Source organism: Rhipicephalus microplus, unplaced genomic scaffold, assembly GCF_043290135.1.
Source record: "Rhipicephalus microplus isolate Deutch F79 unplaced genomic scaffold, USDA_Rmic scaffold_147, whole genome shotgun sequence".
Taxonomy (NCBI): Eukaryota; Metazoa; Arthropoda; class Arachnida; order Ixodida; family Ixodidae; genus Rhipicephalus; species Rhipicephalus microplus.
The window spans coordinates 413,995-441,668 of NW_027464718.1; the positions used below are offsets into that span (position 1 = coordinate 413,995).

At 44.9% G+C, this 27,674-nt stretch overlaps 1 protein-coding gene across 2 annotated transcripts in view; it reads left to right on the forward strand.

Annotated features, from left to right (window-relative positions):
- The first annotated feature begins 6,593 nt into the window (after positions 1-6,593).
- The window catches only part of LOC119185041 (venom metalloproteinase antarease TserMP_A-like), a 77,050-nt gene continuing 55,969 nt past the window's right edge, over positions 6,594-27,674 (forward strand). The window contains exons 1-6 of one of the 2 annotated variants that reach the window (XM_075885443.1): positions 6,595-6,870; positions 8,016-8,254; positions 14,148-14,243; positions 14,652-14,784; positions 17,599-17,637; positions 21,433-21,557. In XM_075885443.1, coding sequence (XP_075741558.1) covers positions 6,825-6,870; positions 8,016-8,254; positions 14,148-14,243; positions 14,652-14,784; positions 17,599-17,637; positions 21,433-21,557 — 678 coding nt within the window. In that variant the 5' untranslated portion in view covers positions 6,595-6,824. Of the gene's footprint in view, positions 6,871-8,015; positions 8,255-14,147; positions 14,244-14,651; positions 14,785-17,598; positions 17,638-21,432; positions 21,558-27,674 lie in introns of both variants that reach the window. The other variant, XM_075885444.1, reaches the window with a different exon arrangement.

Here is a 27,674-nt window from a genome sequence, read left to right on the forward strand (position 1 = left end):
ACCTGAGGTTGGTTGCACCAATGCTCGGTTCAAGCGGGATTTCCTTGACCGGAGTTTCGTGCAGAGCTGCAAGGTGTTTGCCGCTTTGCAAATACTTCGCACAGCTGCGAGGTAATTTGAGGAAAATCGCCAACATTCAAATCAAACCGTCTCAGACGAACGCCATTGCTGCGCTGCGGTGAAATTTCCCCGGTGTTGATGCTCACAGCGAGTTCTTGGTTCACGCTCTACGTGCGAAACGAAGTCCGCACTCCAATACCATATACGACTAATAAAACAACATTGTATATGCTCTACGCACGCATAGTCCCTAATTTGCATGCTCGAGTGAGAATCGTACGGGTGATTCACGGTTAGTCATGCATATTGTCACGTTACAACGTAACTATAACCTGCTGATAATGGCACACAAGGACGTCAAACTGATTCGAACAACGGCAGTATGACCATTGTTTTTCTCTGCGCGTGCACCTTTGTCCTCTTCTGAACAGCGGCACATACAAGCATGCCAGCATCTGTGGAAATAATAGTTTAAGAACTTGTACTAGTGGCATTACCCTCCTTCCCAAAAGACATCGTCCCGATGTCATAATATTATTGCCAGATGAAAACACGCACGATAAGCAGTACACAAGTGGGTGTTCACAATCACCGTAAGTCTACTCAAAGGAGTGTGACGAATAGTCAGCGTTGGTAAAATGGTTTGATCCTCGAAACATGGACGACGTGTGGCTGTTGTGAACGGCGGGATTGACGAGCCATTTCCTTGTCAAGAACCTCGTAGTTCACTTCGCTGAGACGACGGATAACTCTATAGGGACCAAAATAGCGGCGTAACAACTTTTCCGACCGGCCCCGTTGTCGAATGGGAGTCCACAATTATACTCGTTTTCCCGGTTGGTAAGAGACATCGCGACGACGAGCGTTGTACCGCAGCGAGTCGATGCATTGTTGCTTATGGATTCGTTCGACTGCAAGCTTACGAGCCGCGTCGGCCAGTCTGATAAATTCGTTCGTCTTGACACTAATCTGGTGTCTGTCTGGTAGAAGCATGGCATCCAGCATTGTAGTGACATCCCTGCCATGAAGCGACCGGAATGGTGTGAATCCGGTTGTTTCTTGCACAGCGGTGTTGCAAGCGAACGTGACGTAAGGGAGGATGTCATCCCAGTTTTTGTGGTCTTGGTCAACGTACATGGATAGCATGTCGGCGATCGTCTTGTTTAGTCGCTCTGTAAGGCCGTTGCTTTGTGGGTGGTATGCAGTAGTTTTTCGATGTACTGTGCCGCTAAGCTGCATGACGTCTTGTATTATCCGGGTGGTAAAAGCTGTGCCACGATCAGTTATGACAACTGCTGATGCTCCATGTCGGAGGACGATGTTTTTCATAAAAAAGTGGGCCGTCTCAATGGCAGTGCCACGTTGTAATGCCTTCGTTTCGCAGTAGCTCGTCAAGTAATCAGTAGCGACTACAATCCAGCGGTTGCCGTCACGAGCCTTGAAGAAAGGTCTGAGTAGATCCATGCCAATTTTTGAAACGGTTGTGTCGGAGGAGCGATGGGCTTCAAAAAGCCGGCTGGGCGCTGATGTGGTGCTTTACGGCGCTGGCACTCGTGACACGTCTTCACGTAATGCTTCACGTCTCGACTGAGCTTAGGCCAGTAGTAGTGTTGGCGAATCCGGGCCAAGGTACGTGTGTATCCCAAGTGGCTTGAGGAAGGCTCATCGTGACAGGCGGACAAGGCATGGGCTCGTAACGCTGGCGGGACAACGAGCAGGTACTCAGTCGCGTAAGGGTCGAAGTTTTTTTTATAGAGGATATTTCTGCGGACGCAGAACAATGGTGACGAACGGGCGAATGCTGGTGGTGGATGCGGCGTATGGCCTTCTAGATATTCGGTGAATTGTCGAAACTCGGAATCGTTCTTCTGCTGTTCAGCCAAGTCGGATACACTAACAGCGCAGAGAAAACGGCCGTCAAGATCGTGATCACCTGACGCTGTCTTAAGAGGAGCTCGGGAAAGGCAGTCCGCGTTAGTATGCTTCCGGCCAGACTTGTACACGACTGTCAAATCGAACTCCTGAAGGCGTAAGTTCCACCTGGCCAGACGTCTGGAAGGGTCTTTAAGGTTCGCCAGCCAGCAGAGCGCATGATGATCGGTAACAACACTGAACGGGCGACCATACAGGTACGGTCTGAATTTAGCTATTGCCCAGACAACAGCTAGGCACTCCTTTTCAGTTGTTGTGCAATTCGCCTTCGCAGATGATGAAATCCGTCTCGCATAAGCAATAGGGTGTTCGACGCCGCCTTGCCATTGCCCCTGGACGAGGACTGCACCAAGGCCGATGTTACTGGCGTCTGTGTGTAGTTCAGTGTCGGCATATTCGTCGTAGTGTCCGAGTAAGGGCTCAGACTGGAGACGCTGCTGGAGCTCGGAGAAAGCGCGTGTTTGCTCAAGGCCCCATGCGAAGTGAACGTCGTCTTTTGTCAGACGAGTGAGGGGTTCGGCAATGTTTGCGAAATTTTGCACAAAGCGTCTGTAGTGTGCGCAGAGGCCTAAAAATCGACGCACATCACGTTTGTTGGTAGGTGGTGAAAAATCTGCGGCAGCCAATCTTTTGTCTGGGTCCGGCCGAATACCATCAGGGCTAACCGAAGAACTTTATTTCGTTGTAACTAAAATGACATTTTTCTGGTTTCAGTGATAGGCCAGCCGTGCGAATTGCAGCAAACACAGATCTAAGTCGCTGCAAATGCTGCTCAAACGTTTGGGAGAAGACAACGACGTCGTCTAAGTAAACAAGGCATGCTTCCCACTTGAGACCGGAGAGCACTCTATCCATCATCCTCTGGAATGTCGCAGGGACAGAACACAGACCGAAGGGCTGCACCTTGAATTCGTACAGACCATCAGGCGTTATGAATGCTGTTTTCTCTCGGTCGCGTTCATCAACTTCGATCTGCCAGTAGCCACTGCGTAAATCCATAGAGAAGAAGTATCGGGCGCGTCGGAGGTGGTCTAGTGAGTCGTCGATGCGCGGAAGCGGATAAACATCTTTCTTTGTGACTTTGTTGAGTTTGCGGTAATTGACCCAAAATCGGAGAGCGCCATCCTTCTTTTTTACTAGTACGACGGGGGATGACCATGGGCTGTTCGAGGGTTGGATTACACCATCTTCGAGCATCTGCTTCACTTGAGAACGTATAGCCTCTTGTTCCTTTTGTGATACTCGGTAGGCGTGCTGACGTATGGGTCGCTCAGCATGGTCAGTGACAATGCGGTGCTTTACGGTTGGCGTTTGTTTTATCTTGGATGTAGACGCGAAACAGTTGCTAAACATGCGGAGGATACAGCGGATTTGCTCTTTCTGTGCACATGACAGCTTCGGATTGACATCGACTGCATCGGCTACCGTGGTGTCACTTTCAACGGCTGCAGAAATTGGGGCTATTGTCGTACACGCTTCATTGTCAATGGATTCGAAATGAGCGATAGTTGTTCGCTTGGCCAAATGTTGGTATGCTCCACTAAAATTGGTGACCAACAGCTCAGTCATCCCACGTTTAAATTGAATTATGCCGCGGGCAACACAGATTTGCTGAGACAACAGCGCCGAAAGGTTGGCTTCAGCGATAACACTACTGTCATGGTGTATGTCGCCCTGTACTGTAACGAACATACTGGTGAGTGGCGGAAGTGTGACGGTGTCGTCGACAATGCGAAGCGCAGTCTTCTGCGCATTGGTATTCCTATGCTTCGGGCCATAGTCGTCAGCAAACGTTACGAGGCAGTCTCGAAGATTTATAACAGCGCCGTGCTCACCAAGGAAATCCATGCCAAGGATAACTTTCTGGCAGCGTTCGGGAAGCACAACGAAAGAAGCAACGAACGTCGACTCACATATTTGCAGCCTTGCGGTGCATCTCCCGATTGGTGTCAAGAGATGGCCACCGGCTGTCCGAAGGTTTGGTCCATGCCCCCAAGGAGTCGTGACTTTCCTGAGTTCAGCCACAAGTTCAGCGCTGATAACTGAGTAGTCGGCGCCAGTGTCGACCAGAGCAGTCACTGATGGTTGTCGACACGAACGGCAATGTCAGCAAAAACGGGTTTGTCAGCGATGTGAGGTGTCGGCTGAATAAAATCGTCGAAGGTCGGTGGAAGGGTCGGAGGAGGCTGTTTTGACAATAGCTTAACAGCGGTCCCACCCCCGGAGGCCGCTGATTCTAGTTTCCCCGGCGTGGGCTTGGGGACCTAGCGGATTGTCCCGCAACAACATCGGCGAAAGTGGAGCACTGATTCGCGCACGTAGAGCGTCGAGGAGACGGAGAGCGTGATTGGCGTCGCTGAATATTCGGAGACGGTAGACTTGCCAAGTATTCTGCGATGGCGCGGGGTCGTTCGCCGTCCCTGGGCCGACGAGAATCTGGCCGAAATTCAGGTAGGCCCATCTGTCGGTACGTGCACTTTCGGTACAAGTGACCTGGCTCACAACAGTGGTAGCATAGTGGCCGATTGTCGGAAGCGCGCCACACGCTAGATTTACGCAAATTGGGTCGTGGATTCTCATAGTGTGGTGGGCCCGAGAAGTACTGCGGCTTCTGCAGGCAAGTCGGTCATTGGTTTTCATAGCGTGGCCCGCCCGAGAAGTGCTGTGAAGTCTGCAGGCTAGTCGGTCGGGAGAAATAGCTGGCTGCCGGTGCAGGAGTACGTACAGCTTCCGGATACGTTAGCAGAGGAGCTTCGATTGGAGGTGGCGCTAATGGTCGTACCAGCTGCCGCACCTCTTCACGGACGACGTCTGTCAGAGCAGCCACTTGAGGCTGTGAAGGCACTGCGTGAAGCTTTTGCAGCTCGTTGCGTACAATGCTACGGACTAGCTCAGCAAGGTCTCTCACGCTCGTGACATCGGGTGTTACCAAGGGTGCTGACAGACATGCAAGGTTGTCGGACCGCTCATACTGCGAAGACCGCTGTCTTAGCATTCGCTCCATTATCGTCGCTTCACGGAGGAATTCTGCCATGGTAGCTGGTGGGTTTCATACAAGTCCTGCAAACAGCTGCTCCTTGACACCCCGCATCAGAATGCGAACCTTTTTGTCTTCCGTCATTGCAAAATCCGCTCGACGGAACAGACGCGACATCTCCTCAACGAACATGGCCACGCTTTCATTGGGTCTTTGATTGCGAGAATTGAGGAGACGTTCGGCTTGTTCTTTCCGGTCAGCGCATTCATACGTGTTCCGCAGCTTAGTGCTAAACACCGGCCAGGTTGTCAAGGCGGCCTCGTGATTCTCGAACCAAATACGCGCCGAATCCTCCAGGTAGAAACAGACATACGTTTCCGGTTCTCGTCCCACTCGTTGGCGACGGCGACTCGATCGTGTTGGTCCAGCCAGTCTTCAACGTCTTCGTAGGGCTCCCCACGGAAGGGCTTTGGCGTTCGAGAGGCTGGTAGCCATGGTGCTGGCGGAGTCGCGGTCTGTTCAGTCTGGCTTGCAGTTGTCGCATATGCCATGGTTCTGGAGCGTTCCGGAAAAGGGCTGAACTGGGGTGGTAGGCCTAGATGCCGCCGACTGCGTCGAAGGTTGGCTGTTTCTACTAAGGCGTCGATTTTAGGATCGAGATCTTCCTCGTGGTAACAGTGCATAGACTATTACCCAGCACCTCCACCAGTGTCACGCTACAAGGTAACTGTAACGTGCTGATAATGGCACACAAGGACGTCAAACTGATTCGAACAACGGCAGTATGACTATTGTTTTTCTCTGCACGTGCATCTTTGTCCTCTTCTGAACAGCGGCACATGCAAGCATGTCAGCATCTGTGGAAATAATAGTTTCAGAACTTGTACTAGTGGCAATATGATCCCCTGGTGCTTTACCGAGTCATCATCATTCACTTTGTGGATATGCGGAGATTGTTTTTCATCTACGCATGCAGGTTAATTTTTCCTAAATATCTAACCTATTTGAATTCTCAATCTTTTGTTCGCTAAATAAGTAGGCTTGGCTAAGACAGCAGAAAGAAACGTGATATTTTTATATCTGTATAAATATGGATGCAATTGACGTTATTGTTCTATTTCATTTAAACAAAGATATGTTGAAGCTGACGTCCACCGAACTGTTGTATCAGTACCGATGCAAGGCTGCTGACCCGAAAGTCTTGGTTTCGACCCCGGCCGCGGCCGTCACGTCTTCATGGAGGCGAAATGAAAAGGCCCATGTACTGCCTAATGTACACCAGATAAAAAAAATTCTGAGCTCTACACTACATTGTTCCTCATATTCATATCGTGGTTTTGGGACTTATTATTGGCGTCTTTTCAAGGAGTGCGAGGGCCACCATATACAACTGTAGTTTCATTGAGATCGTATAATATAAGGGCAGTACGTTTACATATCCGTTAAGGTTCGAGTTGAGTGAATAGTAAAGATTGCTTCCGGACAACCTATTCTAACTATGCACCTGCGCAGAAATAAAAAATCTAAACCAACGTAATGTTCTGGTGTAGGTGTCATTCATATTAGCCGTAGCAGAGGTCGCCACTTTAAATGCAGATTCATTCGAAGAGAACATTTACTTTGGTGCACTACTCTAACTAATAAATGCTTACAGCGTACGCAAAAACGAAAAGGCACAGCTTGTACACTGACGCGAGGCCCTTGTGATTGTTCTAAAGCAGTTTGAACAATACAGACATAGTCTTAGACTCGCAGAACCAGTCATAGTGACTTTATAAAAAATAGGTGATAGTGAAGAAATTCTAATTTTTAAACCTCCGAACTAGTTCTAAAATAGTGTCGAGGAATCAGTGAAATGCCCGTGCTGCTGCTCCGCGCTTATTTCACTATCGTGGTAATCGGTAAGTACTTGCACAAATAATATTCTTTGATAGACGTTATTTGACATTTTATGCGCAATAGTCCGAAAGAATGATATAATGAAAATATTTTTCTTATCGCCTAAACAACGTAATGTTCAAAAATGGAAGCCTCAGAACGGCGCTACAATTTTCATCTTATCGCAACTTTATGCCCCGCGTTAAGCCGGCGAGAGGAAATTACAAAAAAGTCAATAACAAACAAACGCTAATTCCCAGTTGTTGTGCAGCCGGGAAAGTCCCCATGAAAACATACTAATGAGCGTGAAGTAACTCTCGTCGGCAAACTGCGGATTCCACATTAATTCAAGGCACACACAGACAATAAGCTTATCAAGGTGTTTGTGATGGATGACGTGGTCCAATTAACCGCTAAACTGTGACTCCCTCGACTCTATAGAGCGATTGTCGATTGTTCTTAGTTCGTTGGTTTTTTTTTGTTCTGTCATAACGCACAAACTTGAAAAGAGGTCGGCAGTAAACGCAGGCCTGGATACATCAATGGAAGTTGATTTTCTTAAGGTGCCATGCCGTGAAGCGAACGTGGTCCAGGACGAGTTTATTTCACTTCACCGAGTGTGCGATTAGAAAACGCAAAGACAATAGTAGAGCTTGTATCTAGGATACATCACGTACTATCACCCAAACATTATAATCAAGTCATTAATTGGACTATTTTAATATCCACTGCCACACCAAGCTGTCTCACAGCACTCTGCTTCAGTAATATTTATTTGTGGCAATTACAATCTAGAAAATGTTAATTTGTTTTCTTGGAATTTTCCAGTATCTTTAGCTAGACCAAAAATTTCGCACACTTTTTCTTGTGTGTTTTCTCTGCTTAATAAGAATGCGAAAAGCTGCACTTGAATCACGACATACAGTTTTCTGATTGTGCCAAATGGTGATTGCCATTTATAACACGAGTAGTACAGTACTGCTATGAGTTGACACACCGAACCAGTGTGCTATGTGACATTATTGAGAAAATATGTGCTCTTTCGTCTTATAAAGTATATGTGGTACAATGATGCGCTCAGCTACTGTGGTCTAGAAGTGAAGTATTTAGTATCACTAATGCATAGCGATTGTATTGATCATTGATCGAAAGAAATACTTCGTACCAGGTATTCAAAGAATGACCTTCTTCGTGGACCTGTCCGGCGCATACCCATTCACAAGCAAGCAAGCCGACTCTAGCACAGAGGGTGTTACGGTTTACCCTCAAGTGTACGAAAGCAGACAGGAAAACTTGGAAAAAATGCTGGTTATTGACGGGTACTCTCTTAATCTAAAGAAAGCTTCCGTTCTTGCCGACACAGTCCTTCTGCTAGAAGTAACGGAAAATGGTATTGCCGAACAATACGTAAGTGCAAGCTATCTTTTGAAATATTTTAAAGTCTGTTTGATTACGTATTGAGACGAGAGTCACGAAGTCACAGTGAGAGCCCTCGTGAATTGTTGAAAGGGTTTCGCCATAATACTAGCATAATATTAAAGGGACTTCGCAATCCAGCCGCCATGAAAACAAACAAATGAAAAGAACAAAGAAAGAGACGAAACAACAAACGAACAAAATAAAAGTAGATTTGTGTAATATACACAAAGTCCTACGTCTTTCTTGTGGTGTAATGCGCTAACTCTTTATGGAAGAGTTCCGGTTTGTTAATGATCCCCTACTCGAGCTTCACCTACATATCATTAATTTCGGGGATGTAGCGTAATTTTTTTTCGTGGCCTCTTGTAACCTGTTTGATCAAAAGTAGGACACAAATAAACTAAGTTTAAAGTTTGCAGCTGTTCCTTTCCGGTCTTTCTGTGTCCTTGTATTCATTTGCGCATAATTGTTTACCTTGAAGCGTGCCTAAAAAGGTGTTGAACCAAACTCGAACCCAGACCAAAAACTGCAGGTGAGCTTCTGTTGTGCAGCTACGTTTAATCGCATTCTAAGCCACTGTTGCAAAGTGATCACTTTTAAAATGATTAGAATATCAGTGTTCGAGAACCTAGCTTTATGAAGAAGATTACTCAGCTGCTCTCCCCTTCATACAGTTTTTTTCCTGTTCTGCGGCACGGGTTCATCATCCGCGGCTTCGTCCATGCATTCTAACTCATCCACCTATTCAAGCCAAAAGAGAGAAAAATATATTGATGCACAGAAGCACAGGTGTCCCGACATCCTAGCGGATTCTAAAGATACTGCGCACATACCACTGTACCAAAAGCAGCACCTGACGTTTCGATCCCTCAATACACTTGCCTTTACGCCTTGGTCAGGATGCTCTGTGGTATGGCGTCACGGGTTACAGGAAGACAGTTGGTATCTATAAACGTGATTATTATAATGATATATTGTTCCGTTATTCGGTAATAATATTTAAGAAAGTTTCGGCTGTTAAGCTACCTTATGATGATTCGATACGTGCTCGGTGACCCAGACAAGTGTCGCCGGTGGAATAGCATGCGACATATACCCTGTGTCATTCACACTGGAAGAATGGTGAAACCTTCGTTGCTTTATAACAAAAGTTGTCGCGTTTAAAACGTTGCTGCCACAAAAGTTATAATATACATCCAGCAATGACTGAAGCTGACGTAGTTGGTACGAAATATATGTAAAGCATCAAGCCTCCCCGCCCCCTTTTAAAGAACGCTATGTGCGCAGGAGTAGCACGAAGCTCCAGGTTTTTTTTAAAGGGAATGTACAGTCAACCAAAACCGCTTGCGGACCTCGTGCACCAATGCCAAACTACCTGTCCGGATGGATGGATGGATGGATGGATGAATGGATGGATGGATGGATGGATGGATGGATGGATGGATGGATGGATGGATGGATGGATGGATGGATGGATGGATGGATGGATGGATGGATGGATGGATGGATGGATGGATGTGGCTGTACCCTTTAAATTGGGCGCAAGCTAACGCCATCTAGTCGTAATACTTAGTGAACTAATCATTAGATTCATCTTTTTTCCCTCTAAATAGTCAGGTTGAGCATTCGTACTTTGCAGTGAAGGGTTTATTTTCACTCGTGCCTTCACTTTAGCCAACAATCAGATAACCTCCTTCTAGATAAGTCTACCCGCTTAAAGTCTAATTTGCCCTCCCTGTCCCTAAACCCCAGTGCTTTGAAAAAACTCTGTGCCGTCATCCTGAACTATAGGGCGAAGCCCTTTACAGAACATTATCAAGTGTTCAGCAGTTTCTTCTTCCTCTCCACACGCACTGCATACTGTGTCTACCCCTTCGTATTTGGCCCGATATGTATTAGTTCGCAACACTGCTGTCCTGGCCTCAAACAGTAGAGAACTACCACGAGTATTATCATAGATTCTTTCCCTGGCAATTTCCTGCTTAAAAGTTCGATAGATCTCTAGTGTGGACTTCTTAATCATGCCAATTCTCCACATGTCGGTCTCCATATCCTTCATTTTCTTCTTAACCGATAGTTCTTTTTGGTTTGGCCACCTGCTGTTTTGTGAGTATTTGCCATTCAATTTCCTGGTTCGCTTCCTCCATTTTGTATCGACATTCTTCATGTACAAGTAGCTGAAAACCTTCCTAGCCCAACGCTCTTCCCCCATTTCTCTCAATCGCTTCTCAAATTTTATCTTGCTGCTAGCATCCCTGCCCTCAAATGATGTCCATCCCATATCACCTTGTACTCCCTGATTTGGTGTATTCCCGCGAGCTCCTAAAGCAAGCCTTATACCTATTCCACGTTGCTTAATATCTAATCTTGCTTGAGCTTCTGATCTCATGCACAAGACCGCATTGCCGAACGTAAGCCCAGGAACTATGACGCCTTTCCCTATTCCTCTCACAACATCATACCTATTGTAATTCCACAGTGCCCTATTTTCCATCAGTGCTGCATTCCTGTTACCTTTAGTCGTCACGCATATTTCGTGTTCCCTTGGGTACTCGGTCCCATTGCTTATCCATACGCCCAGATATTTGTATTTATCTGTTATCTCTAGCGTGACCTCCTCAATTCTAAGCTCACTACCTTCATTATTATTGAAAATCATAACTGCAGATTTTTCCTTACTGAATCTAAAATCTAACCTATCTCCCTCATTACCGCAGATGTCCATCAATCTCTGCAAATCCTCCTTGTTGTCAGCCAATAGCACTATATCATCTGCGTCCATTATTGTTGGTAGTGCCTGATCAGTGATTTTTCCTTGTTTGACTAAAGAGAGGTTGAATCCCAGTCAACTTCTCTCTAATTTGGCCTCTAATCCTTGTAGGTACATCATGAATAATAAGGGTGACAGGGGACACCCCTGCCTAAGCCCCCGTTTCACCTCTGCAGGCTTGGATACCTGTTTTTCTCACTTTATAACTACCATGTTACCTTTATAGATATTCTTTGAAATATTAGTGACTACATGTTCCACGCCTAGTGTGTCCAGTATTCCCCACAATTCCTCTTGAACCACGCTATCGTACGCTCCCTTGATATCCAAAAATGCTAGCCACAGGGGCATGTGTTTCTTTTCTGCTATTTCGATGCACTGCGTCGCGTCAGTCAGAACAGATTGTCTTCCAACCTCCTTTGTTTCTGAAACCCATTCTGAAGTTCCCCCAGCACCCCATCATCCTCTATCCATGCCTGAAGTCTTCTCTTTATAATCTGCATCGCCAGCCTGTAGACCACTGATGTCACTGTTATAGGACGGCAGTTGTTTATCTCAGCTTTGTCCCCCTTTCCTTTAGAGATCATGCTCATCCTGCTACGTTTTCATCCATAGGGTACTTCACCATCAATTATTAGTTTGCTCACTGCCTCTCTCAAAGCATGCTTAGACTTCGGACCTAATGTCTTTATCAGCATAATTGGAATGCCATCTGGGCCTGTTGATGTACTACTAGGAACCCTTTTCTCAGCCCTTTCCCAATCTCGTTGTGAAAATTGAGCCTTTGCACTACTTGATTCCTCCTTGTCTATTGTGGTGCATAAAGCACTTTGTTAAAATTTTTCTGTCACCATTGTTCTTATATATTCAATAGCTTCGTCCCCTTCTAGCCTAGCACCTTGGGTGGTAGTTATAAACCTTTGCTCTAGGCTTGTCTCATTTCTTAGGGAGCTTAGATGGTTCCAAAATTTCGCAGCTGCCTTTCTATCTTTTTTATGTACTTCTGCCAGCCACTGAGCTCCCTTTCTTCTAATCTTTTCATTGATCAGAAGGGATGCATCCCTTCTACAGCTTAGAAAGTTTTCCCATTTTCTTTGAACATCATCTGTCGGTTCACCCCGCTGCTTAGCATGTCTGTGTTTCCTAGAGGCTTCCTGACGTTCTGCTATGGCTTTCTTAACTTCCTCATCCCACCAACTTTTGGGTTTGTGTCTTCTTTGCCAGGGTGAGTTGTCACGCGTCTTAGCAAGCTGTAGCTCAAACAGTCTAATTAGGTTCGTGTATGTCCACACTGTTTTATTATCCTCCGTGATTACTTTCTCAATTTGTTTAGTGGCTATTTCAATTAGCCTCTCTGTATAAAAATTTTCTTGTAGTTGCTCATCTTGTCTCCTTCCCACTTTCACTGTTCTTCCAAAACTTAGCTTGATAGGTTTGTGACCACCACAAACGTATCACCCACCTGCGCACCATCTAGCGGTGCGACATCTAACGGCGCGCCATTTGTCCCACGTCCGCACCATCTAGCGGTGCACCATTTGTCCGCACCATCTAGCGGCGCGCCATCTACCGTTGACTGCAGGGCGAAGTCGGAAATGCGTCTTCTTGATATTCACTGGCCTTTCAATTTTCTGCTGCCGCGTAGAGCATTGTTAGATTGAAGTTTTCGCGCTAAGCGCTTTTCTGCAGTATGACCGTCACAGTTCTCCTTTCATAGCAGGATAAAATCTAACTTGGCGTGCCTGAAACGGCATACCATTGTCGAGGTGTCACTTCGTAATAAAGAGTGCGACCGATAAACTGTATGCTCATAGTCTGTTCTCGAAGCAGAAGCACGTAGATGGAGATGCCAAAAAGCGCATCGCATTGGAAAGCGAAGAGTTAAAATTATTTGTACCCAGCCAGAAAAGAGACCGGCCCTGGATTAGGGAGAGATGCTTCTCGTGCTATTGACTACCGCTAACGTAGTGGTAATGTCGCGAAGAGGCGTTTGGCCTAGCACTCGCGCCGTCCGTAAACGTTTGTGTTCGATTGTATCCTATATTCATAACGCGTCACCTCGTGAAGTATATATTCTTAAATTGCACACCCTTCAAGCTCTTCAGCGCTGATCAGAGATCTCAAGTAACTAGGGGGCTTGCGAATAATCTTCTGTAAGTGCTTGTGTAACCTTTTTGCCCAAGATACTTTTAGAAGGGGAGGAGGGGGGTCAGACCAACGCACATATAAATGTGAAATAAAAGTGTAATATAAATTTCACCTGTTTACACTGAGCCGTACCGCGGTTATAAGATTACTTTTCGGGTCACGCGCAGTTGTCAGCCACCACCACCGCTGCCGTCTGTAACAACATCACTCGAAGGTAGAAAAGAAAAACAACCCTTGCACCAATGGCACAGTGGGGCTCAAACCGCGGTCTGCTGGGATCCTGCCCAGTATTCTACCACTGAGCTACACAATTTTTTTTCATCGTATTTTTTTCCAACAGTTTCCAACAGCTGGCTACACCGGTGCTTGTGACTTGTTGTCACGCTTGCCTTAAGCAGGCTTGATTTCGGGAAAGCAATCGCGTTAATACGACTTATAAAGCGTTTTACAACAGCGAAAGAACAACCAGTCGTCGCACAATGCAAATAGCGTAACGAGCGGGCCGTTCAATGCTCCAAACCATCACAAAAACTTGGTCTTGTTCCCCTCTTAACTGTGGCGCATACCCACTTCAGCCATAGTTCCTCATCGTCGTCAGCCACTGCATGGACAATTGGCACAAAATTCCTAGGAAGTGTTTTGCAGATGCCACGCTTTTCATAAGAATGACAAAAAATAGCATAGCGGAGGCCTGTCTACTACCTAAAAGTTTATTAATAATGCCCTAGTCGGTACCAAGAAAAAGTGCTTGCAGTAATTACCCGAAGAGTGTTTTGAAAAGGCTCTGATAGGCCGCTGTTATAGCTTTCGCTATGACGGACTGCTCCTACCGAGCAGGTATGGCGCTTTTTGATTTAATGACTATTCACTATTTATTTCAAGCATAAGTGTTCACAGACGTTATGCGCAAGTTCACATGGAAGTTCACAGTCACGTGAAAGTGTTCACACAAGTTATACGCAGGTTCATGGCTCCCACTATGAGAGACACTTGTTCGAAGATCCGGACAAGCTGGCATCACTGCTGCTCAAGCCGGTAGTTCCAGGAAATTATCATGTCGTGAGTAAAGAGTTTTAAGTTACACGCTGATTCCCCAAGTAGCCCTCATTTTGGGTACTGCTAAGTAGATGTGTTCGAAATACCTCGAAATCCTCACTGTTAGCCTGTATCTTGTACAAGCATGCAAGCGCACACAGAGGACTTGACCTCCCTTCTCCTACTACCCTACCGAAACAAACTGCTGGATATACATCCGTACATGACAATTTGTTTATACAAGACAGAATCGACAAAGAGCTCATGTAATATTTACACTGGGGAAAGTTCTTGTTATTGCCATTTTTAAGAAATCAACAAATAGATCAACAAAACAAGAAATAAACAAAAAGTCAGCAAGTGGAACAAGTTCAATGCTGTAAAATATGCCATGCAACAACTGGGACAGGAAAACCGCTCTTTATTTTTCAGACAGGCATGGTGAATCACACTCACAGAATTGAACCTTGTGAGAATTGGGAACGCACATCACAGAAAAGACTGGCGCACCGAATATCACTAATCCACGTCGAAACTGGGATTTATGATGTCGTGAATGATGTCGGTAAGCTGCAAGCTTTCTGCTGACTGCACCCTTCCTCCCGGCTTAGTATGTATGTATGTATGTATGTATGTATGTATGTATGTATGTATGTATGTATGTATGTATGTATGTATGTATGTATGTATGTGTGTATGTATGTATGTATGTATGTATGTATGTATGTATGTATGTATGTATGTATGTATGTATGTATGTATGTATGTATGTATGTATGTATGTATGTATGTATGTATGTATGTATGCTGATTGATTGATTTGTGGGGTTTAACGTCCTAAAACCACCATTTGATTATGAGAGACGCCGTAGTGGAGGACGTCGGAAATTTTGACCACCTGGGGTTCTTTAACGTGCACCGTAATCTGAGTACACTTGTAGGTATGTATGTATGTATGTATGTATGTATGTATGTATGTATGTATGTATGTATGTATGTATGTATGCATGTATGTATGTATGTATGTATGTATGTATGTATGTATGTATGTATGTATGTATGTATGCTACCTTACCTCACATAACGATCACATGCTTTTAAAACGTGACCTCAAAACAATTGAAAAAAGGTCCACTCTGTGGCTCAAGCAACTAAACGCCAAAAAAAAAGTGAATTCATGCACGTGTCGCTGAAACACTCTCATGCCCTACACCTACTCTTTGCATTCTCTTTTTATTGAGCTGGTTCATCCATACGGGTACCTCGGGGTTACTATCATTAGCAAGCTCAAATGGTTCGAACATATTCATAATCTGGTAGCCACAATTAACATATCTCTGGGATCTACTAGACGGTCCCTATCATCATCACCGCCTTTGATCCGAAAACTTGCATACGACACATTTACACGCACTAAACTGGAAGTCGCATCGGCCATTTGGAACCCACATCAAGCGTACCTTGTTGACCTACTTGAAGCTGTCCAAAACCACGCAGCCCGTTTTATTAAAACCCCGTACGACCGTCGGCTAAGTGTCACAAATATAAAATCATCAGTCGACATTAAATTGTTAGCACTTCGCAAAAAAACCTCTCGCTTATGCCTCTTTCATAAGCTCTATTGTAACTTTCCACACCTACGTGACATGTTTCTTCTCCCACCAAACCGCACTTTACGCCACCTGTCCCGCTCCCTCAGTCTTTAAAAAATTCAAGGCTCTACCAATTCGGACAACAACTCCTTCTTGCCAATAGCCATTGCAGAATGGAATAGTTTACGTGACAGTGTTGTGATTGTACATCAACCCATCAAACTTTGAAACAAGTTTATTGAGTGCTGATGCGTAATTAATTGAGATATTTGTGTAATTGTGTTTTCATCTTGAGCGCAATATCCTTTACGTGCATTTTGATTATTTCATTGTAAATTTTATTTCTTTTTTTGCTTTCTTAATGACTGTTTGAATTTTTTTCCCTTGTGTATGCTAGCTCCCCCCTTGCGTAATACCCCAACAGGGGCCTTTAAGGGTAAATAAGTGATGATGATTATGTATGTATGTATGTATGTATGTATGTATGTATGTATGTATGTATGTATGTATGTATGTATCACTGCCGAGATCAATGACTTTATCACAGAACTGTGTGTGAGCCACTAGGTATGTGTCTTACTTTCTGTACGAAGAAGGACACCAATTTGTAACATTTCAAAGTACCTGAATACATGGACACATGGGCTGTTGAAGGAGAGCTCAGGAAATCTCTTCCCATGACAATTTATTGAAGTTGTGTTTTTTCGATGCTTCTTGCGCGGGCCCGATACTAGAAAAACTGGAGAAATAGCAAAATACTTTGCAAGGTGCACCACCGCATATCCAGGAAGTAAATGATGGTGAATGTTCGAAGCGCGGGTATCACTTAACCTCTTTGAATCACTTAGAGGAAACGTGTCAAACCTTCCTGTGCGTTTAAAACGGGTAAGTGATAACGTTTGGGTGGGTAGCAGTAGCAGTGCGTAACGCCTTCGGCATTTGGCAGCTGCTTCCCGCACTCTCGCCGCCTCCGTGTTCGCTAGCCGGCACTGCCATGCCGCTGCAGCTTCGCGGGTCTTCAACTCCGGGTCAGTTTGCCGGCGCTGCCTTTATGCCGCAACTTCCCGAGCCTGCAACTCTGGTTCCGCTTGTCTGCGTTGCCATGTGGCAGCCGCTCTGAAAGCCCTCAAATACGCATGCAGTTTTGTTGATGGTGATGACAAATGCACAACCATGGCTCATATCATTGCTGCGGAGTTGCCAATCCAGAATCGGAATGAATTCGGAATCATTTCACATTTTTGCGGCCCCGGAATGGAAGGGCGACAATACTTGGAGAAATGTAATTAAGCGCATTTTGCATGGAATAGAACGGGGATGAAATTACGTCCTTTTCCGAGAATTGAGTATAATCGACCACGTTCGCTACATTTCGTATGTTTCGTAAATCTCCTAGCCTTACTTCGTATACAGTTCGATGTGTTGCTATCGCATTCATCGCTATGGCCTTATGTCGAACAGTGACATTTTTGCTGGTTAAAATACTAGCAATGTTCTTTTGTTGAATAGAATGAATATTTGTTTCAAATCAAGCATTTTGCAATTCTTTGGCTATTTAGAAAAATGTTACATTGTCATTTTAGCTCTGATTTGAGAATAGCTGCCTTATTATTCGTAAACAAGTTCAAGGACAATTTGATTCGATTGTGTTTTGAAATTCGCAATCGCGCACTGCTAGCCACTTGAAGTTTATGAAGTAGTCGCGCACTTCTGGTCCCTTGAAAAACATAAGGGTCGTTTTTGGCCATTCTGCATGCCAGTAATATATTCACTCTTGTCCTTTTCAGAAAACCAGTTGGAAAATGAATCACGTAATCCAGAAATTGGTACGTCTCCGGACTAATATAACCCTGCCTTGAATAAATATAGCTGAGAAGTAACAGACAACAATCCGAGGAAAGTATAGGAGTTGTTACAAGAAGTAATAGTAAAGTAAATTTTAAGACTGAAAAGTGGTCGAAAAGCAGTCGAAAAGTCTCGGTCCCTGCGGCTGGCAGGTACCGAACCTGCGACCTTCGAAAAACGGGTTCGCTGCTCTACCAAATGAGCTTCAGTGGTGGTCGTCTTCCCGTCTAGTTTATGATGTGCTTTGAAACCTGAGAGTACTTGTCAGCATTACTAATAGTTATGACAAGTATGGAGCACTCTTTTCCTGCCTGTTGTCTTCTCGTAGCACGTGATCTTATCAAAAACTGGCAGCTTAGAAATAAATTTTTTTTCTATTTCACCTGAAGGCACCAAATCGTGGAAAGAACTGAGCAGGTTTCAAAAAGTGTGAGAAGCCTAAAAGCTGTGAAGGCAGACTTCTGAATAGGGGAAAAATCGTATGTATGCGTTGAGGAACAAGGAAGACAGCGTCATAACCAATCTGGATAGGATAGTGGAGATGGCGGAGAATTTCTACAGAGAGCTGTACAGAAGTCAAAAGAACCAGGATAATATGTGAGAAACAATAATGGATCAGATGAGTTCAACATCCTACCAGTAAAGACAGGGGAAGTAAGGACAACCTTAGATGGAATGCAAAGAGGCACATCTACTGGTGAGGATAAGGTAACAATGGACCTCCTGAAAGATGGCGGAGAAGTTGTGAAACTAGAGATAGGAAAAAATCGGATGTATGCATTGAGGGACAAGGAAGGCAAATTAACTAGCAACAACAATAGGGCAGTTAAAATAGCGGAGGAGGTTTAGAGAGATCTGTACAGTAGTCGGGACAACCACGACCTTATTACAAGAACTTGCAGTAACCCAGATGACATCCCACCAGCAATGGTAGAAGTGAGAAAAGTTTTGAAGGGAATGTTAAGAGGCCAAGTTGCTGGTGAGGATCAGGTAACATCAGATCGGCTGAAAGATGGAGGATAGATTGTGTTAGAAAAACTAGCTACCTTATATAAACAGTGTCTCTTGACAGAAAGGGTGCCCGAATCTTGGAAGAATGCCATCATCTTAATCCATAAGAAAACAGACGTCAAAGATTTCAAATATTACAGGCAGATCAGCTTATTATCCATTCTCTACAAACCATTTACAAAAAATAGCGAATAGAGCTAGGGTGATTTTAGAGTTAAAGCAACCAAAGGACCAAGCAGGATTTCGTACCGGCTATTTCGCAATGGACCATATTCATACAATCAATCAGGTAATAAAGAAATGTGCAGAATACAACCAACTTATACATAGCTTTCATAGATTACGAGAAGGCGTTTAACTCAGTCGAGACATCAGCAGTAAAGTAGGCACTACAAAATCAGGGCATCGAAGAACTCTACCTAAACGTACTGGAAGAAATCTACAAATGATTCACAGCCACCGTAGTTCTCCTCTAAGAAGGTGACAGAATACCAATAAAGAATGGTGTAAGACAGGGAGACATGATGTTTTCGATGCTATTCACGGCGTGTTCACATGAGGTATTCAGGACCCTATAGACTGGCAATAGTTAGGGATAAGGGTTAATGGAGAGTATTTTAGTAACCGGTGATTCAATGGTGACATTGCCTTGATGAGTAACTTAGAGGACGAACTAGAGTTTATCATTGTTAAACTGCTCACAGAAATCAGAAAAGTATGCCTGAAAATTCATCATCATCATCATCATCATCATCATAATCATCCTGACTACGTACACTGCAGGAAAAAAGCCTCTGCCATGAATCACCACTCGACTCGGTCCTGTGCTTGCTGCTGCCATTATGTAACCGCGAACTTCCTAATCTCATCTGCCCACCTGACTTACTGTCTCCCCCTAACCCGTTTGCTTTCTCTGAAAATCCGGTTAGTTATGCTTAATGACCAGCTGTTATTCTGCCTACGCACTACATGCCCGGCCCATGTCGATTTCTTCTTCTAGATTTGAACTATGATATCCTTAAACCCCGTTTGTTCCCTAATCCACTCTGCTCTCTTCGTGTCTCTTAAGGTTACACTTACCATGTTTTTTTCTATTGCTCGCTGCGTCATCCTCAATTTAGGCTGAACCCTATTTGTGTGTCTCCAAGTTTCTGCTCCGTAGCTAAGTACCGTCAAGATACAGCTGTTATATACCTTCTTCTTAAGGGATAGTGGCAATCTACCTGTCATAAATTGAGAGTGCTTGCCAAATGTGCTCCACCTCGTTCCTATTCTTCTAGTTACTTCAATCTCGTGGTTCGGCTCGGTTATTACCTGCCATATGTAAACATAGTCACTTACAACTCGAAGTGCACTATTACCTATCTCGAAGCACTGCTCTCTTCCGAGGTGGTTGCACATTACTTTCGTTTTCTGCTGATTAATTTTAAGACCCACCTTTCTGCTCTCCTTGCCTAACTCCGTAATCATGAGTTGCGATTCGTCCCCTGAGTTACTCTGCAATGCAATATCATCGGCAAAGCGTAGGTTACTAAGGTACTCTCCATTAACTCTTATCCCTACCTGCTCCCATTTTAGGCTTCTGAAAACCTCTTGTAAACACGCGGTAAACAGCATTGGGGAGATTGTGCCCCCCTGCCTTACACCGTTCTTGATTTGCATTCTGTTGCTTTCTTTATGAAGCATCAAGGTAGCAGTTGATCCCATGTAGATTTCTCGCATTGTGTTTATATATACTTCATCGACGCTCTGATTCCGCAGAGTCTGCAGGACGGCTGATATTTCTACTCAATCAAACGCCTTCTCGTAATCTATGAAGGCTATGTAGGTTACGAGAAGGCGTTTGATTCAGTAGAAATATCAGCCGTCATGCTGAAAATTAATATGCGCAAAACTAAAGTAATGTGCAATAGTCTCGGCAGAAACACCACTTTGCGATGCGTGGAGAGACATTGTAAGTTGAAGGAATATGTCTACTAAGGACAGGTAGTAACAGTAGAGCCGAAGCGTAATAGGAAAATAACTAGGAAAATAAGAATGGGGTAGATTACATTCGGCAAGCATTCTCAAGCAATGAATGGTCATGTGTCATTAATACTCAAGGGGAAGGTATATAACAGCTGCATGTTGCTAGTCTTTACTACTTACGGAGCAGAAACCTGGAGGCTTACAAAGAGGAATCAGCTTAAATTGAGGACGACGCAGCGAGCGATAGAAAGAAAAATGATAGGTGTTCCTTATGAGACAAGAGGAGAGCAGATTGGGTCAAGGAACAAATCGGGGTTAAGGATATCATAGTTGAAATGAAAAAAAAGAAATGTACATGAGTCGGACACGTAGCACGTAGGCAGGATAACCGGTGGTCATTAAGGGTAACTGGCAGGATTCCTATAGAAGGCAAACGCACGAAGGGGAGACAAAAAATCAGGTGGGCCGTTCAGATTAAATAGTTTGCGGTTATAACGTGGTAATTGAAAGCGCAAGACCGGGTGGATTGGCAGATCATGGGAGAGGCCTTTGCATTGCAGTGGGCGTAGTCTGGATGATGTAGATGATGATGATGTTGATGATGCATCAAGTCTGCTAGAACAAGACCCTGACTGTGACTGAAGGAGAAAAACAAAAAAAATCAAGGGCTTGTATTTGTTTTTTTATTTAACAAATTTAATCAGAAAAGAAGGCTTTGATGTCTGTGGAAGTATACGAGATGTGGTTGGAGAATGATCCTTGTCAATCTCTTCTTTACGCTACATTTTTGTTTACAGAAAGTCGTGACCTCCCAGAATCCTATACTGTGGAGACACACTTCATCACCGCTCTAAATCACACCGCGTACTTCGGCAATGAAACGGAAGAGCGCATAGCCTATGCTATGCTCTTTATGCATTCGGTAAGTGAGGACAGGAACGCCCAGGAACTTCAGTGTCGCTGTTGATGAGATTTAAACGGGAGTCAGTACAGAAGCTAAAAGTAGCTAAAGTAGTCAAGCCATCCACTCCTATTGCAATATTTGTACCCAAATTTCAGAGAAGTGGTATTATGTAACAAGTTTTAGTGTTGACAAAGAACTAATGTTATTTTGAATCAGTGATAAAATGAAAATATGTGCACAGTTTTTTTTCCTCTTTCTACGTCTTCAAGTCCCACGCTAGTTGCAAATAAGTGAACGAATTGTTTGTTCTGTGCGCCATCATATAGTCTATGTAGAACATCTTCACTGTCAGGGGCAGAGTAAGATTGGAACATTCCAGGCAACCACTCAGTAGAAACGTAAACCATATAATAAAATTTTGCTCGAAGTCATAGGCCAAAAACAATTAGGAAATTGTCATAATTCCAGAACACCTTTAGGTTGTGTCATGGGGTCGAAGATGAAAAGTGCATCTTCATTTTCTCACGGGTTGCTGTTTTTATCAATTTCAAATGAGCACACGTGCTCATGTGAAGTGCATCTGCATTAGAAGTTGGCCCATAGCGTCAAGTTTGTTGGCAGGCTACGTGAACAGCGTGCTAGCCACACGTTTGCCAACCTGCACGCAACGTTGCCAATTTTATCTTTGCCAGAAAGCGCAGCTCAATTTCATCTCTGATTGGAAAGGTATGTGAGTAATTAACACCATGTAAATTTTTTATCTGAATGATGAAACCAAAGACGCCTTCGCGAGTCCCCCACAGTGGGTGAAAGTAAAGCCAGATTGCTCCATTACTTTGTAAAACTAACTAGGTGAACAAGAACGAGACCTTTGTCACTATATCTTAGCAGGTGTGCCGAACGTTGCGTAGAACTATCTGTCTGAGTACCAGGCTGCTTGCGGGCGCTGTGCACGCGCATGCATCGACTGGCACGTCAGAAGAGCTTGAAAACAGAAGGTAGTCCTTAGGCTTGCTCGGAAGTTTAACAGCAAACAATTAGGTAAATGGACCCAAAATGAACCAACATCGAAAGTTAGTGCAGACAGAATGAAGCCACAATTCATGCCGACCTAAAAGTTTAGTCGCCTGGCTCAGTCATAAAGCAATTATATTGGCGTATTGCAGCCACCTACGACTTCTCTGAGTGGCAGTTTCTTTAGTAAACTACACTGTCGTATGTTTGGCATCAAGGAAAAGTGGCGGTGTCATCATCCGAGCAACGCGGGCGCCAGAAACGACACTCTGTGGTTATAGGACCTTCAATTTTTTATCACCTGCCACGCTGGTGTAGTCGTTACGGTGCTCAACTGCTGAAGCGGAGGTCGCAAGATCAAATCAAGATCAAGATCAAGAGCAGCGGCAGCCTCGTTTTCGGTAGAGGCGAAAATGCTTAAAGGGGTAGTGTCACAAAATTTTGGGGCTGAGAGAGCCTGCGGGGTTGATTCTCGTGAACATTCGTATGTCATCTAGAAGATATCAACAGCGAATATAGTCTTGAAAGGTATTTTAAATTCATTTTGAAGTTTGTTCGAGCGACCAACTCCTTAGCGCTGTAGACACCATCGGAGGGGACCCCGAGGTGACCCCCTACTTCCCTCATGTCACCACGCTATTGTCAACAAAACAAGTTATGTTGACTTCATAACCGCCTTTTTTTGCCGCGTTAGTTTTCGCAGTCTATATTTCTCAGCGGCTGGTTGTGAGTGTGTGGCCGTGGCGCACGCTGAGAAAGTGAAGTGTTTGGCGACATTCCAGTCCCGTTTCCTACCCGAAAGGTATTCTTTATGCAGACCGTGCGGAAGTGCGTCACAGTTTGGTGTGCGGACGTGGTCAAGAGCTGCACACTCTATGGCTACTTTTGCACTCTGTTTTTTTGAAAATCTCTCAAACCGAAACTGAAACTGATTGATAGTGAGGGGCCTGTAATCAATTATCTGTCGCGTGCTGCAGCAAATGATGCGTCGTGTCATGACTAACAGGCTCCCAGCAACGCCTTGCAGCAGAAAAACGCGAGGCCAAGGCTTTTGCGTCACTACCTCTTTAAGGCCCATGTACCCTAGATTGAGATGCACACTAAAGAATAACACAACAGCATACAATTAGCTTTATTGAGGGGTGATTCGGAAAGTCCCTTTACTGGAGAGGCGCCACCACGGGTGACTCCCACGTCGAGACGGTCAGGCCATCCCTGATTACCGTGTCGCTGGCGTTCTGGGGGTCCCGTAACTGCGCAGCGAGGTTGGAGCTGTAGAGCGCTTTCTCCACACTCTGCTTCCGTGGTGAGATGATTGTTGTACCGTAAGAAGAGACACCACATGACCATGCGCTTCAAAGTGCAGAAGGGCTGTCGGAACTGCGAAAATAAGGCAAGGGTGGTCAAAGTTTTGAGAGTCTTTCACTACCACGCCTCTCATATTGTTATCTATGTGCTAGGACGTTGAACATCACATATTATTATTAAACTTTGGAACAACACTTTTCGTTTTTGTCGGCAGAACTACCACATTAAACACACCTGCGGTGCTCTCCTCGATATATTCCTCGATTTTCTTGAGTTCTGGCATGGTCTATCTGTTGTTATGAAAAGTGGTCGGCATTTATGGTTCCCAAGAAGCAGTAATCGTTCTAGTCGTGATGCGGCGGTGAAGTGACAAGAGCACAAACGCAGGCAGTCGACGCCAATGTGCTTTCTCCAGGATTTTCAAATGCATTCAAATGAGGACTCGCATTGTATTTCTTGCAAAGCAGCTTTTCATTAAAAAAAATTCTCGTCACTTCGGGCCAACAGCATTTTAGTAGAACGTTCAAGATTTTCCAGATGTTCTCGAAGCTTTGCGCAACAATCCCATGACTGGACACCTTGGATATTTCCATATTGCAACAAGCGCCCAAAAGTACAAACACTTAGAAAGGACACATGACGAGCACTCCCTTGTACTTTTTAACGCGATAGCGTTAGAGAGCTCGTGTCGCAGAAATCCCGCCATCGGTGTCAGCCCCGTTGTTTGTGAGCGAAATATAGTCTGTTCTTCTGTGACCGAAAACTCAAGTCACCAAGATCACCGCGGGAGGCCACTACTTGTCCATGTGTGCGAACGATCCCACTGAGAAAGCCAAACATTCGAAGAAAAAAAATAAATGCTCAAGGTCACGAGGCGCGATAGTTTCTCTGCCCTTGCCACGCCTCCCTGCTTAACTTTCAGCGCTTTCGTCGGGACTAGAGAAGAGATAATGCAATGGCAGCGTGTGACAAACCGCTGTAACTCTACCCGCACTGTGGAGTTACAAAGGCAATATTTTGCCAGGCAATAAGATCTTCTAGTGAATTAATTCTATGGTTACTTGAAAAGTGTTTCAGGGCCCCTTTAACGCATTTGTTCGACAGGTGCCACAACGAAAACGAGCCCACCCGATGATTAGTAGGCGCTTGTGGGAAGCCTCAAACTACGTCGAAAAAGACCGGGATAGTGCAGCCACCGCCGCTAAAAACACACACAAGAACTTTCAAACAGCTCTACAAACAGTCAACTATGTCCATCCAGCAAAAAACATGTCATGCCTTTCTAGAGGCGCTCATCAAGCAAACAGCAAATGCTAGATAATGTGCCGTTATCTCTGAGGCATTGTGAGGCTCTTTATTGCCTCCAAGATGGCGTGCGCACGGGGTGTATCTTGGATGCCTTGCAGCTCTTGCTTTAGATAAAAAAAACTGTATATACCATTCGCGTGCGTGCGCTGATATGATCTGCTGTGTGCGTGTGTGTGTATGTAACACAATATATGAATAAGTAAGCACTTAGTGGTTGAAGAGCGCACTAGAGGCCGAATTTCGCTATCACGTTCAACTCTTAAAGGTGAAGCTTAAGTGACCCCTATTTTTGTACTTTTGGTGCTTTTTTCATTATGAATTCATACCAACATGCCGTACTGGCAATTCTAAATGAATTTTTCCGTGTGCTCGCTAGAATGTATGAGAAGTATTATTTGCCTCGCCTCCCGTGTCACTTACGGTGTCACTTACTACATAACGGCTTACCGAGACCATAGAGACGGAATGCACCACCTACCAGGCACGCCGAAGTTCTCCTGTTCATCAAAGCCCTTCGCCGACCTTTAAAGAAAATAACGTTAGCAACTTTGACTTCTCGAAATAAACGAATCGCCGTAGCCACAGTGTACATCTCCCGCTACACCGAAAAGAGGGCCCTGCCGAACAGAAGTGCCGTCGAGGCAGCGAAATTCTTTCTTCAGTACCTCGTTCTTCATCATTGTGCTGCAGAGGTTCTCGTCACCGGCAGTAGTGGGACCATTACGGCTCACCTAACGTAGCCTATCATAAGATGCAGCCATACAAGCCACCTACTACTTATAGATCAATGGCACCACTAAGCGTCCCGTCTAAATAGTAAAGGATACTTCGATGTCTCGGTGCACTTAACTAAGTAGTTGTCCCCGCCAGGAAGCCGTACTCTGAGTGAAACTGGGCATGCATGAAGGTAGGGCACCATGTGCACCCCAAGCTTCTCTCCCTGTGCGCTAGCGAAGTTTAGAACTTTATTCTTCCACTACCTTTTTTTAACATACGTTTCTTTCTTCAACATTGTGTGCCTTTGCTGAATAGAGACCATGCTTTTTCATACAAGAGCAAATACACAAGCGCTTTTTTAATTTTAACGTCAACGACCCATTGCACGTATAACCATCTTTCTTACGCTCGCAACGCGTGAAATGTCAAACATACCCGCTTGCAAAAGACAAACCATGTCAAACAAACCAGCGTGCACACTAGGGCAAACGGACCCGAACCTAGGTCCGTTCCGTGTCAGCCCAGTGTTCTACAACTTAGCAATGTCGGTCCTCGAAAACCTTACGCACAAACATCTTATACGAGTAGCATGCCGGGAAAGAACAGCTTTAACATACGCAATATAACGTGATCGCATAGTAAAATAACCAAGCATCACGCAGTACAACCTTTGTAACCAAGCATCACAAAATATAAATTCGATCACGAGTGGGTTGATGGATGCTTCCAACCCATTAAAAGGGGCTCAGCGATACTTCTTGATCGTCTTCAGCCATTGAATCAATTAATAGAGCATTGCGTACCTTGCAAGCGTACTTGTATTAGTAGCGCCATAAGAGTTTGCAACGTTTTCTAGAAACAGCACTCTTATAGCTTTCACTGCGGCTTTGCTGTGGCTTTCTGCGCAGACCTGGTGTTTTTCTTACTTTGTTTTTTCTTAATATTTTGTGTGACTGTGGTTACAGACATCGGTAGTGGTGGTGGCGGACAACTACAGCAGCCTTACTGCTTTACACTTTTCATAACAGCGTTTGTTGTAAAATTAGTTTGACTGATATATATATACGAAAGGCCCCAGCGGTCACCCTAGGACTGCCACGAACGGCCTCCACTGACCATTTACTTGGCAAGGGAGCTCACATATGGTGGAATAAACGAAGCACTCCCCTCTACAACCAGGTCGACAGACTTGAGCTCTCATGCACAGGACGAGTAGTGCTACGGCATGATATAGAACCACCCTATAAGCGGACGAAGAACATAAAGGCAAGATACCGTCACAGCTCTGAGAATCCTGCACATCCAAATCTCACGAGAAACGAAGACACGAACCAGCGGACTTCAGTCCAATACATTCGCGCATGGCATTTTATTGCATCATGCGAGATGCAGCTATATCTGCCCACGCTCCTATATGGTAGATACTTCGTCACACCGAGTGCACTGCAAAGCAAGCGACCCAGCGCTAAAAAGGGCAGCCACAAATGTCGACGCAAACCACCCCAGAAAATACTGGGGGGCCGCGATCTTGAGGCAGGACCAGGTCCAGTAGAGTCAACTCGTCGCCAGAGCCCGGCGAGCTGTCCGGGGGAGATGGTTCCTGCATTCAATGCCCCTCCCACATTTTATCGCAAGCGTTTGTACAACAGACGCCTTTCATTTCTCTTTCCTGTGCTTGTGTGGTATGCAGATTTTAGAAGTGACAAACGCTGCTTTCTCCAAGTCGGCTTTAGTTTAAAAAAAAACGCTTGGTAAATACTGATTCCTCTTTTTATCACGAACTGATCT